The 19146-nt window shown below is 36.8% G+C and overlaps 1 protein-coding gene across 2 annotated transcripts in view; it reads left to right on the forward strand.

Annotated features, from left to right (window-relative positions):
- FGD4 (FYVE, RhoGEF and PH domain containing 4) overlaps positions 1 to 19146 on the forward strand; it is a 210687-nt gene that overhangs the window by 133682 nt on the left and 57859 nt on the right. For both annotated transcript variants that reach the window (XM_068560069.1, XM_068560070.1), the window contains exons 2-3: positions 6471 to 6623; positions 14935 to 15118. In XM_068560069.1, coding sequence (XP_068416170.1) covers positions 6471 to 6623; positions 14935 to 15118 — 337 coding nt within the window. The remainder of the gene's footprint in view (positions 1 to 6470; positions 6624 to 14934; positions 15119 to 19146) is intronic.

Below are 19146 nucleotides of genomic sequence, written 5' to 3' on the forward strand. Positions count from 1 at the left end.
TTTAAATTCTATTATTATAATCTGTAAATAAAATTACAGATTATAATAAAAATATTTCAGTTGGTTGCTGGGATTTTTGGCTGCTACTTTTTTTTATCAAGACAAACATCTGGATAGTTCTACAATTCCAGATGTTTAGAAATCTGCTGGGTTGTGAGGAAGATTACTTGGGTAGTTTTTTGTTCTTTTTTTTTTCCCCCTAGATATTTAGAATTTGTGTATAAATAACCTGGAATGTTTAAAAATTTACCTAAGGATGGAAATGTTTGAAATTTTGTATAGATTAAGCTCTCAAACAGCTACATGTCTCCTTTATTGTTGGAATTTAGAAAACACCTCTCATGAAATAGAAAATGAGAATGTAAGCAGGTGAAGAGAAACTTTCCTGAAGTATCTAGAATTCATTTCTTCAACAATTATTTACTGAGCATCTACTTATGTGGCAGGTGGTGTTCCTGAGATGTTCCCAGGGCTTACATTCTAACCAGGGGAGACAGACAATTAAAAAAATAAATAACGTAGTCTTTTAGACGGTGATAAGGGCTATGGGGTGGTGGTGGGGGGGAACCCTGTGAGTAACAGTAATACTAGATGGAGTGGTCAGGGTAGCCCATGTTGACAAGATGCAATTTGAGCCAAGATGTGAGGAGAAAGCAGTTATCTGGGGGAAGAGCATTCCAGCAGAAAACTAGCTAGACCAAAGGCTGTAAAGCATGCTTGGCCTGTTGGAGGAATAGCGGGGAACCAGTATGACTAGCATGGAGTGAGCAAGGGGGCAGTACTAGGCAATGAGGTCAGTGACAAGGGGACTAAGGTCAGATCATGTAGAGCCTGTCAGCCACTGTAAAGAGGTGAGTTGTTTAACTGTGAGTGAAATGTGGAGCCATGGAAGAATTTTAAGCACAGCAGGGACATGATCTGACTTGGGTTTTAAAAGGGATCTCTGTGACCTGTTTGAAAACACAGAGGACAAGGGTAGGTGCAGGGAGACCAGGTGGAAGGTCTTGCTGTAATCCAGTCAAAGATTGTGGTAATTTAGGCCAGAATAGTAGCTGAGCAGGTGGTAGTGGTAGACGGTAGAGTCAACAGAATTTCCTGATGGATAGGATGTAGAGTCTGAGAGAAAAGGGGAGGACTTTAGGACACTTCCAAGCTTTTTGTCCTAAGCACAGATGAGGTTGCCATTAACTGAGATGGAGAGGATGGTAAAGGCAATTAATTTTGAGTGAGAGTTGGGAGACAAGGGAGTCAGATTTGGGTGTGAGTTAGTTCTTAGACATACTAGTAGAGATGCTGAGTAGGCAATTGAATACATTAGTATTTCTTTACTTTTTTTTTTTATTAAGCAAGGGATATGCTTTTTTAATTAAAATTTTTATGTTAAAAATGCATAATATAAAGTTTACCATCTTAACTATTTTAAGCGTACAGTTCATTGGCATTAAGTACAGTCACATTGTTGTGCTACTGTGACAATCATCCATCCACAGAACTCTTTTGATCTTGTAAAACTTAACTTTTGTAAAGCAATAACTTCATTCTCCTATTCCTCCAGTCCCTGGCAACCACTATTCTACTTTCTGTCTCCAATTTTGACTACTCTATGTACCTCATTTGAATGGAATCATAAGGTATTTGTGTTTTTCAACTGGCTTATTTCACTTAGCACAATGGCCTCAAGGCCATCCATGTTATAGCATGTATCAGGATTTCCTTCCTTTTTAAGGCTGAATAATATTCCATTGTATGTATATGCCATATTTGTGTTTATCCATTCATCCGTCAACAGATACTTGGTTTGCTTCCACATCTTAGCTATTATGAATAATGATGCTATGAACATAGCTGTACACATGTAAAGGATATACTTTTAAAAATAATTTGTAGCACATATACTTGGCGACTTTCATAGATTTTTCTCTTTTTTGTATAAGTAATTAATAAGTACATTTTCATTGTAAAAGATTTAAATGATATTGCTGTATAGACAGCAAAACATAAAAGTTCTCATTCATTCTCTCACCCTACCCCTGTCCCCTTGCCATGTTACCTTACATTCATTTCAGTACAGTTATACACATATGTATGTATCTTATTTCTTTTTTTAAAGTGGAATCATACTGTACATATTTTTCTAGTTTTTTGTCTTTTATTTAATAATATCTTGGAGATCTTCCCAGTCTTATTTTTGTTTTTCTGTTTTTCACAGCTGCATATGTTGCACTGACTGTCCATATGCATATACTTTTATACACACAAGATTGTTTCTGTAGATTAGATTCCTAGAATTAGATTTTCTAAGTCCAAGGAAATTTCTTAAACTGTCCATCATATTTTCTTCTTAAAATCCTTTGTGGTTTGCTTATTATTTGGCAGGGTGGGGTGGACGTGGGTATGGATTTTATTACTGAGTTCTTGAAGTTTGGGCAACTGAAGTCGTTTTCTGAAATAAATTTCCTTGCTCAGGATTTGTTCCTCATTGACAAATGAGTCTTATAACTTTAATTGCTTTTTTTAAAAGTGCAATTGATCTGTTAATCTAGGCATTTTAAATAGCACATGGGAGATACGACCCATATCCAGGATCTGTGGGACAGATGGGGAGTCTTTGAAGGGATGATAGGAGAAGACTGTTGAAAAATGTCTTATAAATAGAATATTTTCCAGTGGAGAAACTTGTCAGACACCACCTTACTCAGTGACCAAGGTTAACACCACATGATAATCATGTTGATATCATGCAGTGATGTAATGCAGTGAGATGGGTACATCACCTCTGTGATGTTCTTCCCCCAAACCTGTAAACCCAATCTAATCATGAGAAAACATCAGAGAAACCCAGTTTGAGGGACATTCTACAAAATACCTACCAAGACTCTTCAAAACTGCCAAGGTCATGAAAGATGAGCAAAGACTGAGTAACTCTCATGGATTGGAGAGCTAAATGCAACATGATATCTTGGTTTGGATCCTGTGACAGAAAAAGAATGTTAGTGAAAAAAATGGTGAAATCTGAATGAAATCTGTGGCCTAGTATTGTACCAATATTAAATTTTTAGTTTTGATAACATACTGTAGTTACATAAGAGGCTAACCTAAGAGCCTGGGTACAACTCTTCTGTAAATCTAAGATTATTTCAAAATATTGGTTGGTTGTTTTTTTTTTTTTTTTTTAAGTATCTCTTTCCTTCTGGACAATATACACCTAGCAAGACTGTTTCCCTTAGAAAACTACTCTGTGCTCTTAAATCAAGAGATCCTCTTGTCCTGAGGGGTGGAGTCCATGGAGACCTTCTGGGCTAGAGACTTGGTGCAGTTGGGAGAGATGTTATGGTTGGGTGAGGCACTATAGACATGGCCATAAAGATGTGATCTGAGGTCATGGATACCATGACAAGAGATCAGGCCTGAAGAATCAAGAAGTGAACGGACTTCGCTTTGGAGTAAATCCAACCTTAATTTGTGAAAGAGCCATTCAAGAATAAGTTGGCAAAACGTAACAACCCAACACAAAATTTTGCAAATTGGAGACAAAATTACCCTAACCAGTCAGAGAGATTATCTGCCACTCACAAGTACTATGAAAAGACACATAAATGAAAGTTAAGCCATAGTGGGAACCTCTCCAGTTGGAACAGGGAGGTTTATGCAGTCAAAGATGAGGCTTGATTAACTGAGAATATCTGAGGATACCCTGCAGTTACATCTGTCTAGACAGTTCTTACAGGAGATATGACCCAGCAAGCATAAGACAGAGGAATGCAAAATGGTTAGGACCAGTACCTAAATAGATTACCAATCCTCAAGAAGAGACAGTAAATAGGACCCCTCTCCCTATGCTAACATAATGTAACTAGTTGTATCTGTGCCCAGAGATACCTGTTTAATCACTCATACTGGTTCTTGGTAAATTGGAATCTGAAAGTCTCTATAATATAAAATTTCTTGAATAGGTAGACCATCTGGTTACAATTTTGGTTTCAAGTCCCTGTTATGCAACTGGTACCCAAATAAGGACTGTCTACAAATGTGAATAGGCTGAGTCAGTCATAAACAAGCAAAAAGAAGTATTCCTCTGTGTTGCTAATATCCAGGATGTTAGAAGATGATTTAATGAAATGGTGCTGCCTAATTTTAGTCAAACTTCCTTTACCATTATGTGTTTGACCTAGACCATGGTCAGCAAACTTTTCCTGTAAGGACCAGGTAGTAAATAGTAGTAAAGATTTTGGGCTTTGCATGGTCTCTGTTGCATATTTGTCTTTGCTTTTTTTTTTTTTAACAACCTTTTAAGAATGTGTTTTCTGTGTCTTTCACCATATTTTCATACCTTGTGATAATGGCTGAAGTTTGGAGATGGGTTTTAAATAATGATCTGAAATGAAGTTTCTGGCTGTGGATTTATTATCACTGGCAAAAGATTTGTAATCATGACTTTAATGGATTCAAAAGAAAATAGATGTGTACTTGATCTCCTACTGCAGGCATTTTATCACATTCATCTGAGATGTTCTCTAATAAATATGATCTTGTAAACCCATTAGATCCTGCAAGCTTGCTATCCAGAAATTAAGCGCCTCGTTTTCAATTAAAAATTATTATTTATTCAAGACATGTTTTGTTTCTAAATAGGTTAATTATTAAAGTAGTTTCATCTTTTAATATGTAACAGTGGTGATCTATTTTTTAAAGATTCAATTTAATTTGTTTTCTCATTTACCCCTTAGCTGCCCCCTTTTATAGTTTTGTTGCTATAAATCATCTCTAAAGCTGCATTCTTGCTTTCACAGTGTCTCATTTTACTGTCAAGTTACAGTTTCTGCCTCTGATTTGTAGTTGGGCTGTGGCTTTTCACTGTTTCTGCCCCAAGGCCATCCTTCACTAGACCCCAGCAGGTGGCCTTTCAGATACTAAGCCATTCTTGGGATCATTGTGGAACAAACATCCTAATGCCCCTAAAAGGCTAAGTGGTTGGATGGTACACTGTGGATTTTAGGAATATGCTTTGCCTACTTCATGTGGTTTTTCTAAGAAGGTAGATAGGATCACACATTTAAAGACTGAGCTTTTATTTCTTCTGTTTATAATTTTTAATATGCTGTTAAATAAATGTTCCTTAAATCTTGCATTCAAGGCCTTTATTTGGCTAAACAATGCTTTATTTAATTGGCAGCCCATTTTAGCAGAAGGGTGTCTGATGAAACTCATTTAATGTGTTTTAGCATTGGGTCTCTAATAACTTCTCAGACAATACTTGGAACTATTAATATCTTCTAAAATTTGTTTTACCTAGATATATTTTAAGGGGAGCACAGAAAATAAAGCGGTATTGTAGTTTTTAATCAATATTACCCAATAATCAATTGAAGTAAAAGGGAATTTTTTTACTCAATAAAAAGTTGATTGGGTTTTATTAGCTTTTCTTGTTTTGAATAATTATTAAGGCCTTTTATCTCTAATAGTTCTCATTTTAAATATTTGGATTCTGTAAAAATGAAACTGTTTCTTAGTCAAATGGTAGTTTCTTAAATGGCATACTTTTATTTAACGATAGTGAATTTCCTGGTAGAAATTTTATTTTCTCCTAAACAGGGTCTAATCTGTTAATATCACCATGTCAACTAGAAGAAAGGAAAATTCAGCATGTGTATAAAGAGAAAACACTGGCTTATGATTTCTTTAAAAGTCTCTGAAATTCAGTATTTAACTTCTTATATCAGAAATTGAACTAAGAATTGATCTGTTCTCCATCTATGCCTCATGATGTATTTCAGTGTTTTAAAGCACTGCAGTGTTTCAAAGATTTTTGAGTTGTAACTAAATATGAATATTATCTACATAGTCTCGTCATTTTTTTTTTTTTGAAAACGGGTATTAATAATACGTTGATTTGGAGTCTGAGTAAGCTAGTGAGAGAGGGGCATGGTGTGTGTGTGTGTGTGTGTGTGTGATTTCTTCATTTTTAATCAAGCCATTCTTCTAGAGTCTTTAGGTCAGCTGTCATGTTCGTGCTTTCCTGCTTTGTTCTTTTGAACCACTCAATGACTGGTGACTGACTGGATACTGGAAAGGAACGCTTTTAACAGATTAGTGCTGGGGCCCTCTGGTCCTCTCCTTCACCTGCATCATAGCAGCTGCATTCTGCCCTTTCCATGGCCCTGCAAGGAAAGGGGCGGGGAGGGGGGCGGTGGTGGGGAGAGAGAGAGAGACAGAGAGAGAGAGAGAGTGTGTGTGTGTGTAGTAGTCAGCAGTCTCTGTCAGCATGTATTATAAGGTTTCTCAAGCACATGGAATGAGATCTTTCTCAGGAAAACTCTTTGTCAAGGCCAGCACGCGTGGGAAAAGTATTTCAATGCATACTCTTGTAACTGTGACTGTTTTTTTTTATGGGGTCAGAAGAAATTAAGTCCCGAGACGTAGCTATGCTCCACCTCTGCATTTACCTGTCCTTTCTTTTTGAACTCTCCCAGGCAGCAGTACCTGTCCAAAGATCACTATAGTTTCACCTTGCTTGAAAAGCAGCACAACCACACTGATTGATCAGAATGTATCTGATGAAGAGGCTCAGGGAATAAATGGGAAAACTCCAGCAAAACACTCAGCTGCAAGTCCAAAGCCACAAGGTATGCTGATCGCGTTTTTTTTATCAGGTTCCATGCTTTCTTCATTGATGAAGGCAACACAGAAGAATGATGATCACTAAGAAAGAGTTTTAAGCTATAAATGGGAAGAACTGGGTGCATTTATTTTTTCAGGAGAAAAGTCAGTCTGTGAACCTACTCAGGCGGGGTTTCTACTCCTAAAACACCTTATATATTTCTCTATTATGGTTCTTTTCATGTTGCATAAATTGTTTACATGTCCCCTTAATGGAAATGTGATTTCTTCATGCATTATGCTTGACATAGTACAAGAGCCTAACTTACTGTTTGCATAATAGATATGTAACAAATTAACGTGTGTGTTGGAAAGTCGTCGTGACTTGCTAGATGTCAGAGGGTCTGTGAAACAGATTGTTCTAAAACAGTGCTTTAATATACTTAGCAAGAATGTGATTTTGCAATATTAAGGAACTGGGGCTTTTCAGGCTTCCTAGTAAAGTCATCCACAGAAAAAGAGTCCGTCTATTTAAAAATTATAATGGTGGAAATCTCTGAATGCTTTGTTCAGTGACCACCTTCTTTTACAAATAAATTTCTAGTAAACTGTGTATTAACTTTAAGAAGCACAGAATTATAATTTTGATGATTGAGAGCAAGGCCTTTTGAAGTGTAACAAACACAAAACTATGCTACACTGTGGCTTAATGTGTAGTTTCTTTCTAGTACGTTTTCATTTATATCAAACGCTGAACATTCAGCCAAGAAACAATACTAGGCATTTTCAGAATCACTATACTTTGGAAAAATCAATTCCTATTTGGATTATTTTGTATTTAGTTTGGTCTCTTTCTTGTTCTTATGTTTTAAGAATTTCTGAAAGAGATCTTTAATGGGGGTAAAATGGAGTCTTCCAGGTTATGGGATATTTTTCTTTTTGTTCTCACTGATAGCTCTATTGGTAGTTGTATGAGATATGGCTATCAAACAAGGTCAGATAATTGGAGATTCAAATGACTAGCTCATTCATGAGTTTATAACCTTAATCTTTGGCCATATTCCTTATAACACTGTGAATATGAAAATAGAAATTTTTCTGATCATGATTTAAGCCATTTTATTTGCACAATACAAAATTCCATCTTGCTCATTAGACCTAAGCTGACCTCAAATAAGGTAAAAAAAAAATGTAAGAAATAAATACAATTCAATTTTATGTAATTGCCCAGATCAAAAGCATGAATTTCATTATTTATAAAGACTGTTTTGGAAAGATGCATTGCATTACTTCATTGTTTTTTTAGTTCATTGAGATAAATTCTAGCAGTGTCCTTCCTGAGCTGCCATATGCCAAATAATCCTATTCTTTCTTTAGGGGAGAAAACACTGACCTTGCTTTTTGCTGTTTGCAGTTATATTAAAGTCAATGTATTGCTATTTAAATATATAATTCCTATCTTGAATATGGGTTTATATATATAATTTTACATAACGACAGAGTATTTCCTGATAGTAAATAAACTACATAGAGTACTTTATACTTCTTTTTCAAAATATTCTCACTCATTGTTTGGCCCTTCCCTGGCCCCCCTAGCTAAAATTTTAACCCCACCATCACCCCTTAAATCTCATATTTGATCATCCCTGCTTTGGTTTTTCTCATTCATTACAGATTGGTCTACTATATATTTAACTCATCCATGTTGGTTATTTTTTCTGCCTTTTACACTACTACATCCCCTGTGCCTAGCACACAGCATAGCAGGCCTTCAGTAATACTTACTGAATGAATCCTGCTCCATCATCATGTCTCTTTTAGTTTCGGCTGTTCTTTGTTTAAAACTTAGACTGTGTGCCATAAAGAGAGCAGCGTCCTGAAATGAAGCTACATCTTGGTATTGTCAGATCAGCTGCCAAATAGATTGAGCACCACTTATTGACTTGCTGACAGATAGTATTTCCCACCCTCTAGTAGAGAGAAGCTACTTTTAATTTCTCCAGATCCTTAGGAACATTTGGGTGACTGAGGCTGAGAAATGAAGGGGATGCTAACGGAGACTTCCTGCTCAGAGTGAGGGATTATGACACTGACACCTTTCTGCCCACTTCCTTGCAACTCCCTTATAAGTTATGCACGACGAGGCTGTTGAGGCTTCAAGATCCATTATGGAATTTTCATTCAGTTGAAGACTGTTGTTCTAGATCAGTAGTTCTCAGCTGGAGATAATTTTGCAGGCCTGTTGCACTCCTCTTGACCCCATGAGTATTATTTGGAGGCTTTTTTGCTTGCGACGACATTTGGGAGTTGCTACTGGCATTTAGTGGGTAGAGGCTAGGGAAGCTGCTCAACATCCTACAATGCACAGGTCAGCCTTTTCCACCACCCTAACAAAGAATTATCTGACCCGAAATGTCAGTAGTTTGGGAAACTCTGATCTAGATCCTAAAAATAGCTCATAATTGAATCTTCTTTATGTGTTTGTTTCTCATGTGGAGTGCTAATATTTGGTGATGTTTAAAAGGAGAGAACTGACTACTTATATTAGTGGTGATTATGTAGTAATGTGTCTGGAACAACATCAAGTTTATGTTTTTGTGTTTATTAATTACCGATAAGTAAATAAATCCTGAGGATTTAGATAGTGACGATAGTCAATAATACTGTATTGTATATTTGAAAGTTGCTAAGAGATCTTAAAAGTTCTCATCACAAGAAAAAAAAACGTGTAACTGTGTGTTGACAGATGTTAACTAGACTTACTGTCATATATGCCAATATCAAATCATTACGCTGTACACCTGAAATTAATATAACGTTATATGTCAGTTATATCTCAATTTTAAAAATTACTAACAAGTAGATATTTTTGAAGAATTATATTTTTCAAAAGGATAAAAGAGCTAAATTTTAGATTAGATAAGCTTTCATTTGAATCTAAGCCTGTAGCTTTTGAAATGGATTCCTTCTATAGTTAGGGCTTGGTTTGCCTCAGAAAATACCCTAAGGCCTTGGGAAACAATGGTTTATTCACTTTTTACCAATCCTACCAGTCAAACAAATTACTGAGCAACTCCAATATGTCTTTCTTGTTCACCACTTTTAATATTGGCCTATTTTCTGCCATGCTAGACATAACTCAAAAGAACTTCTTAGCAATTAAAGATGTACTTTTTCTCTTAGGAGCTAGACATAACTAGCTCCATAGTTAACATTCTCCATAGTTAATTATTTTGATAAAGCCCACATAGTGTCACTTCTCAATCATTAAGCCTTAATGTTTAAAAAATTTTCATCAACTTTGAAAGCCGCATTATTGTTCAAATAATTTAAGTAAATACACTCAATTTACACAACTGAGTAATTCATTTCATCTGCTTCTAAGGTAAAGCATTCTATGTGTAATGTTTCATTCTTAAAGTATAATATGTTACAAATGGTAGTCCCCAAACTTAAACTGGTGTAAAGAAAAAAAGTGTTACTGCCATTCCAATTCTACAGGAATCAAGCTAATAACCCACCAACTGCGCATCCTGAGGGGAATTTAGGATGGAGAAAAACAGGAAGCATTCTTTGCTTGGATATACCATCCCCTAGATAGTTAAGATACCTATCTAAGGAAAAATTTCAATGACCCCAGATTCTTGAATCTTCCCTACATAGAAAAGCACTAAAATCATTAACTTGAGATGTCTGTCTATTCTTTGTGATTAGCAGTAATCATTCTGTGCTTCATTACATGTTTTTCCTAGCAAAAGAAAGTTCATATATATCTTGGCTCTTCCCTTACCTCTTTGGAGCAGTTCTTCAGGGCTGAGAGGCTGTCTCCCTGGCTTGAGTCCTTAGTAAGGTCCCTGAATAAAACTTAACTCATAACTTTTCCTTATGCGTTTTTCTTTCAGTAGACAGTGGCAATTAGTTTCTTTTTCATTCTCAATAATTATTTTGCATACTTGGAAATTTTTGAATAATTAAATTTTTTGGTTTTATTTACTATCCATAAAATTGGCTATAGTAGAGCCCATTTTACTTATAGTCAATTAGATATCTCAAACTTAGCATGTCCTTGACTAGACTACTGATCTCTCCAAAAATTGCTTTACCTATTGTGTCAGTTGATGACAGTTCCATCCTGCCAGTTGGGCAGGCCAAATGTCTGAGTCATTCCTGATTCTTCTTTCTTTCTCTCAAACCTCACGTTTAATCTCTCAGGAAAACTACTTTTTTTTTTCCAGGAAAACTAATTTTAAAATATATCTGGAATCTAACTATTTCTCACTACCTCATTTTAAACACCATTATATAGTAATCTCATAATGAAACCAAGCAGGACCCTGTGGGACTCCTGGGCACTGAAGCCTTTCTGTCCCCCATTTCTTGACTCCATCCTTCATGACCTTCTCTGCGTTCCAAAGGACAGATTCGAACTGTTGCTAATCCGGGAAGGGAAGGGATCCAAAGACAAGGGAGAGGCAGCCAAGAAACAATAGTGCAGCCTTGGGGAAAAGTCCTGGTTCCATCTCAAGGGATACACAGAACTATGTCTTTAAGCTTTTTAAGATGTCAGCATTCTTCATACCAGAGAATTCCAACTGAGGCTGAATTAAAGGAACCAGAGTAACTCATCAAGATTACCTGAGACCAGATTAGAGGAGTGCAGGCCCTGCACACACCCTAATCTTATCAGCAACCGCACCCTTGACCCATTGCTATAAAACTCCTCCTCAAATCCTCCTAGGTTGGGACACAGCTTTTTGGGGCAGGTGCCTTCTGTTCCCCTTTTGCCTGGCAAAGCAATAAAGCTATTCTTTTCTACTTCACCCAAAACTCTGTCTCCGAGATTCAGTATGGCACCAGTGCACAGAAGCCGAGCTTTCAGCATCACTAACTCTTCTCCCTGTTCCTACCCTGCTCCAACCCTACTTCCCTACATTCTCTACCTAGCAGCCAGTGTGGTGCTGTTGGAATTTAAGCTATATCATATCATCCCTCAGCTCAGAGCTCTACAGGAATTTAAATCCTTACAGCACTCCACAGGTTCTGCCTTCTCAGGCCCTTCCTCTGACCTCAATACCTGCTCTGCCTGTTCCTTTGGCTCCAGTCACGTTGGCCTCCACTGGTCTGTAGCTTTCACCTACCTGGTAGAATGCTCTTCCCCAAATAAATCCCTCAACTTCTTTAAGTCTTGTTCAAATCTGAATTTCTCAAAGAGGCCCACTCTGAACACCCTACTTAATACTGCAGTATGCCCTTTTCCCCCACTCCCTACACTCCAGATCCCCTGTGTTGTTCTTTTAGCCCCTCCCCTTTCCTCTTAGCATTTACTACCTTCTGATACATGGTTTACTTATTATGTTTTTTGTTTCTTATCTTTCCCTTTGTTCATTGATATGATCAAGTGCATAGAACTTAATAGGCATTCAATAAATATTAGTTGGGATCAAAAAAAAAGTTAAAAAAAATTAAAAACCATGTGTAGATATGTAAGAATTTCTCTATGATATATATTTTGGATATATATATATATGTGTGTGTGTGTGTGTGTGTGTGTGTGTGTAAGTTTGTATATATATAGAGAGAGAGAGAGAAGGGAGGGAGGGAGAGGTCTTAGCAGTTGTATTAATTTATAATCCCTCTCAAAATGTATTAGTTCACATTGCTTCACACCTCAGTGACATTTGGTATTGTCAGATTTTGAAATTTTGGTTAATCTGATGGGGCTGAAGTGGTATTGTGGATTTAATTTGCATTTCTCTGATTATTGGTTAGATTGAACACTTTTTCCTGTTTACATCCTTTGGGCTGCAGGGGGAAGAAGTAGTAAGTAGAGTTTCAGACATAATGAACCAGAGGTGCTGATAGGACACCTAGGAGATGTCCAGAGAGCATTTGGAAATGTTGACCTCCATGGTGTAAAAGAAAAATCAAAAATGATGAGAGCAAGAGAAAAGAATCATTTTCACTTGTCAGTTATGTCTTTTCATCAGAGTATGCATTGTTTTCCTCTAAGACAGTGTTTCTGACACTTTAGCCATTCATGACCCTCTTGGGATTTTTGTCATATACCATGTAGCATTTGTGCTCTTTTATTTAAAATGTATCATAAACCAGAGAATATACACATTTGGATTGTCTCTCTTGCTGAAATAGAGACCTCCTCTGTGCCTCTAAATTAACTGTGTACCCAGTGCTCTGCTTTATCAACATCTTGAAACTGTCTCCCCATTAGAATATGAGCTCCTTGATGACACATTAGTTTCTTCATGTAGTCCACAAATTTGCCAAGCTCTGTGCAGGTAGTTACCGTGAATATAGTTATGATCAAAACAAACATATTCCTTACCCTCACAGGACTCCAGACTTGTGGAAGAGAAAGCTTTATATCTATAATGTATTTAATATTTTATTGCTGATCTATTATTTAATACTGCTTATTACTACTTAATAATTATATAATAATTATAAGCACTTTAGAGAAAAAGTACACAGTGCTATGATGCAGTTTAAAAGAGGCATAATTGAGATGGGAAAAGTCGGTGGAGTCATCTCTGAGAAACTGACTGGCTGATACATATCATTTTCTTTGCATCTTTCAAGTATCAAAGAAAGAATGTTCACTGAGTAAACTCTAGATGGAAGAGTTATTTTATAACAATCTTTACACACAGAATGATAAAGAACACATTCACTTCTTTGAATATTCTAGTTAGGAATATCGAAATTATTCCTAATATTAAAACTATTTGGGGGGGTGGAATATTGTCCTGGTTTACTATTTTGGTATATATTTGTTCTACACAGGAAATTTTTCCTTAAAATGAACAAATGTCACACTTGTGTAAGCCCCTTCCTTTCCAATGGATACTATACTAACCATCCCACCCCCACCCCCAAGTACGTCTTGGAAAATAGTATCATTTTCATAAAAAGAAGCATTTCATTTTTTCACTGGAATTTTCTTCTTGTTTGTGTTGACAGGGAAAGAGGTAAATTGTTATACCTGTAGCTCATTGTGTTTATATATATATATACACACACACGTGTATATATGTGTGTGTGTGTGTGTGTATGTTTTTTTCTCCCTTCTCTGTAGGAATTGATAACTGGCACAGAAATGATGAAATCTGGGCCAGTGAGCATCAGGCAACTGTCAGCTAGCTAAATTCATAAAAGAGATGAGATTACTGAAAACCAGGGTAAACAGCTCTGGGAAAATGGGGCATGTAATTAGAAGAAGACATGATTCCCCACCCTTTCTCCAGAAGTTAGGAAAAGGGTTTTAAAAAAAGGAGATGATTCTATTTGATTTGTTAAAACATGTATAGTTATATATTCTTTTACCCAGAATGTTAATTGAAGAGAAAAATGATACTGTATTGGTTTTCAAAATTGAAGTAATTCCTGTACTGATTAAACATTTGTGACATATTATATTTTCTCATCTACAGAATTTCTCATCTGTTAGGGAAAACCTGTAGATTTTAGTATTTTGGAAATAATCTGTTACTATTCAATTAATTGAGTGGAGGACTTATTAGTAACCAAATGATTTGTGGTATATTAATGCTAGGCAACTATTAATGTAGCAGACAATAGTAATAGAACTTCTATAACCACCTTTTGCAGATTTATGATGAGGAGCAGTGCTAATAATGGAAGGAGCTAGAGTCTGGGTACCAGTTATGAAATATGATCAGCCTTGTTACGCCAGGCCAATCACTTAAGCTCTCTAAGACTTCATAGACATAGGAGGCAAATAATGATCTACCTCAGAGGACTGTAAAGAAAAAATTTCATCTAAGGTCAAATGAGATAAGGTGCTTTTAACTGGGAAGATGCTTTAAGTAGTGCAATATTATATTACTGTTGTTTGTTGGTTTTTTTGTTGGCTTTTATGTCTAACCTACTAGCTCTGGTTTCTAGTATATCCATTATCACCCTGTTATTAGAAAATCTGTTTTATAGCAAGCAATGTATGTCTAGGAATTAGTTTCAAATTTAGTGCTTTCCTTTCTCTGTATAGATAAATAACTGCTATGTATTAGAGTTTGGAATGTCATAGCCATATGTAGATCCATAGATGTTTAATAAAGCCATATTTAAAATCACTTAAAATTAAAAGAACCACTTGAATCTTGGAGATGGGATTTCTACAGGACACAGAGTAAATGTCCAAGATAGATAAAGGTCTCTTGGTTAAGGTTCAGTACAAATTTGACAGACCCCTTTACAAAAGATTGATAATGGTAAAGATTTTTGCGCCCAGGACACCAGAATTTTTTTGTTAAGGAACAAATATCAGTGAAATACTGAATTCTATTAATTCTTTTTCTACAGTGCCTCCAAAGCCACTACACCTGCAGAATTCACCTTCGTCCAATATACACCAAACCCCCAGGCATAAAGCTTTATCTAGTGCAAAACCAAGGATGGAGGAAGTTAAACCTGCCTCTGCTTCTTATGTCTCAAAAGAAAAACCCAGTAAGATATCAGATCTCATCAGTCGCTTTGAAGGAGGCAGGTAAGAGCTAACTTACAATGGGAGAAGGCAGAGGGGAGAAGAAAGCTGGTTTTTTAAAAAGTATGATAGAGTTACAGATTTTAAAATAAAAAATAGAGTATTTTATTCCATTAGGTTTGGTAGGCCTTTAGAAAGAGTGAACTTTTAAAATACTAATCTTGCCCTAATATGAATTCTCATTCATATTATATTATATTATATTATATTATATTATATTATATTATATATTACCTGTGTGCAGTGCTCTGTGCCCCAGCCTTCTCATCACATTGTGTGCTGTGTAGATCTCATTTCCTGCGTATCTGTGTATGTCACTCTGTGTGTTGTTACTCCCTGGGGTCATTCCATTGGTCACTAGATATCTGGGTTGGAAACGCAGGAAGTTGTCTCTGTTTCTTTGCTTCTCACTTCATATGCTTGAATTTAACTCCTGTGGGCCTGTCCCATCTCTTCTTTCTGACCCATTTTATTTAATGTGGGTCTTCTGTATCCGTTCAGTCCCTGTTTCCCCTCTCCCCATACCCCTGTACTGTACTAGGTTTGTGAAGAGATACTGGCAATAACAAAATTCATGCTAAATTTCCATTCATATTTATTAGATATAATTTTATATTCTTTAGTCCTGACGGTTCACAAAGGTAGCCGAAATGTATATTTCTCACTTAAAGATAAAAAAAAGCTCACATAAGTTGCTTTTCTACTTATATGACCTTCAATTGTTTTTTCTTAGAATTCCCATCACTGACTTAAATAGAATTTTTAAAAAATTTTATCAGAAGGATTTTATTATGTATCACCAAAAGTCTGTATGTAATTAAACAGTATGTATAACTTCACTTTCATCCTTGAAGCCAAATATTTCCATTCATTCTAGTGTAATATTTGGGAATGGTTTCCCATTAGATGATTTCATTAGTTATTTGCAGGATGCATTGTTATTTATGTAATGAATCATAGCTTAGAAATACTTTAACATCTTCTGGAAATTGTGACCAAGTACAAAACTGCAGTGTCCCTCGCTTGTGAGACTATATGTACTAACAAGTTCTAGAGAAAAGTAGTTCAGAAGCCTGTCTTCATTTTTTGTTCTTAATCAATTATGGGAACTTGAGTCATAAATATTTAAACTTCAACATCTCCCCCTCAGAAGTAGGATTTTTAATACCGTTGATATCTTAAATTATAGTAATCTTTCCTAGAATGATTTATTTCCATTGAAAATTTTTTGGTTCTCATGGCAAGTTGATTCAATAGCATGTTTGCAGATTCCCAGGGTCAGGTCCAGTGACTGCATAATAAAAGGAGGGGATGGAGCCCTGACCCCTATCCATAGTGCATGCCAGAGCCTGTATCCTCAGATTTGGGGGTAGCTTTGGGAAGCCCCGAATGGGTCAGTATTCCAAAGACTGAGTCCTCTGCGCCTCACTATTTTGGTAACCCACTGTTTGTATTCCTCCTCTCCATACACAAAACATGCAGTTTTTCCATATCAATTTTTTTCAATATATTTTTCCAAATCAGTTTTCTTTCACTCTTTCAGAGTTAACAGATTCAAAGTCATTTTTTTTTAAATTTTTATTTATTTATTTATTAATTTATGGCTGTGTTGGGTCTTCGTTTCTGTGCGAGGGCTTTCTCCAGTTGTGGCAAGCGGGGGCCACTCTTCATCGCGGTGCGCAGGCCTCTCATTATCGCAGCCTCTCTTGTTGCGGAGCACAGGCTCCAGACGCGCAGGCTCAGTAATTGTGACTCACGGGCCTAGTTGCTCCGCGGCATGTGGGATCTTCCCAGACCAGGGCTCGAACCCGCGTCCCCTGCATTGGCAAGCAGACTCTCAACCACTGCGCCACCAGGGAAGCCCTCAAAGTCATTTTTTGATGCAAAACTTGAAGGTTGGCTCTAAGGAGAGATGTGCTGTAATGTATGGCATTTTAAGCAAAATTGTTCTAAGAGCAGATAGGATGTAATGTGAGCATTTGGGCCAATCTGGTGAAGGAATGTTACCTGTGGCAGAGTCCACTGCCAGTACGAAAAATAATTATATGTTTTTAATGAGGTATTTCCAGTAGGAACAGACCCTAAAAAGTATGGGTTAGTGTTGCATTGGATCTATAGGACTTGAATGGAAGTTTTTATTCCTTGTTCAGTGAGGTCCATGTGCAGTGTGGCTGTCCGGTTTTACCCCAGTTATTACAGCTTAAACTAGCACTTGGTGGAATAGAGCAAGATTCTGCAGGCTCTGATTTACCACAGTAAATTGACAGGAAGAACCAATGTCTGTTACAGTGGGGTCATGTAAGATCATACGGCACTGTCAAAACCTTACCCATGCGTCATAGTTTTGCTCTTTGCAATAATCTAAGTAGCTCTGGTTTAGTAATAGGAGTGATTTGGAGGATGTATTTGGAGCAAGTGAATTTTATTTATTTATTTTTTACTGTGGTTTATTATTCCATTTTTTGTTTTTGTTTTCATTTTTTGAGAGTAAGAGAAACTAGGATTTTTGACCTATGAAAGACTTTAGGATTTTAGAAAGAAGTAAATAACATTTTCTCACAAAACTGAACATTGTTTTTTCCCAAGGACACTGCAAGGCCAACGGTTTCTCCGCATGGTTTGTCATCTACAGGAATCTGCTACTTATTGGTTGAACCACTGCTTTTTACTAAACCTTCCCTCCCCACCTTATCCTACACCCCTCCACACACACACATATCCCCTGGATGTCACTTATTACAGGAAATTCTTACTTGTCATCCAAAGTGGTCCTTTCCAAAGATCCTAAGTAAGTCCAAAGTTTGGTTCAGAGGATCTGCTAAGGATCTTTCCACTGTGTTGCTGCACACTGATGTGTTCAGGAAAAGGAGGACAGTTTGATTCAAATCTTCAAGGGCTTTTGGAGAAATTAGGCCTAAGGGATACGCTCCTAGAAGGCAGATATCAACGGTGGAGTGTGTCACATTTACTTATACTGACAACCTCCAACTTTTATATGACATTTTCCCCTACCAGATTTTTCCTTTCCTTCCTGTGGTGATAAACTTTACGGTGTCTTTTTTCTTCTCTTATTGCTTTCTTACTGTCAGTCGTTATTCCCTGTTCCGTTCTCCAGTCCAGATCAGCAGCAGGATCTGGGAGGAGTACAGTGAAGGGAGACAGTAACACACATCTCAGCATTGTCCATGGACCTTTCTGCTGTGCCCTTTCCCCACATCCCTCATGAGCCCTCATCCCATAACCTCTGCTTGTGCTGAGGAAGATGCCAGCCCTGGACTTTCTTCCCACATTTTGTATGTGGCCTGCTCACCTGTTCCTCACTCCATCCTTCCTGTTCAGTGTATTATTATAATGTGGGGTTAAGACTACAGGATTTAGAGTCAGACTTCACGGTTTGAACACGGGCTTTATTATTTGTTAGCCACGTTACATTGGCCCCATTATATAAGTTTCTAAGCCTCAATTTCTCTATTTGTGGGGTCCCTATTTTGGAATTATTATGAGTATGAAACAAGATAATCAATGTAAAGGGCTTAATGTAGTTTCTGGCAGTTAATAAATGTTAGCTGCTATTATTGAATTACTGTCATGATCACCATCACAATGAGTTATTCATTGCTCCTCAACTATTTATTGAGCACTGTCACATGTCAAGTGCTGTGCTCAGAGGTGGGGATAAAGCAGAGAACAAGACGAGCACATTTTGTACCGTCACAGAGCATTAGTCTGTTTTAATTTTTTCTCCTCATTAGGTCATAAGAATCTCTTCAAGACTGAAGTCCAGAGTTTTGTGTTTGTCCTCACTGGAATCCTAGATTAAAGTACTATATAAATATTTCCATAGGAACATTGTTATATATTGGCAGTTAAATTCCAATGTACTATTAGGATTAAGCCTCTTTGAGGTGACATCTGAGCAGAAACCTGAATGATGGGAAGGAGTAAACCACACCATTGACTTGGGGAAGATTGCCCTGGACAGAGAGAATGGCAGCTACAATACCCTTAGATATGCACATTTGCTTATTGCG

This window comes from Eschrichtius robustus, chromosome 13 (genome assembly GCF_028021215.1).
Source record: "Eschrichtius robustus isolate mEscRob2 chromosome 13, mEscRob2.pri, whole genome shotgun sequence".
Lineage (NCBI taxonomy): Eukaryota > Metazoa > Chordata > Mammalia > Artiodactyla > Eschrichtiidae > Eschrichtius > Eschrichtius robustus.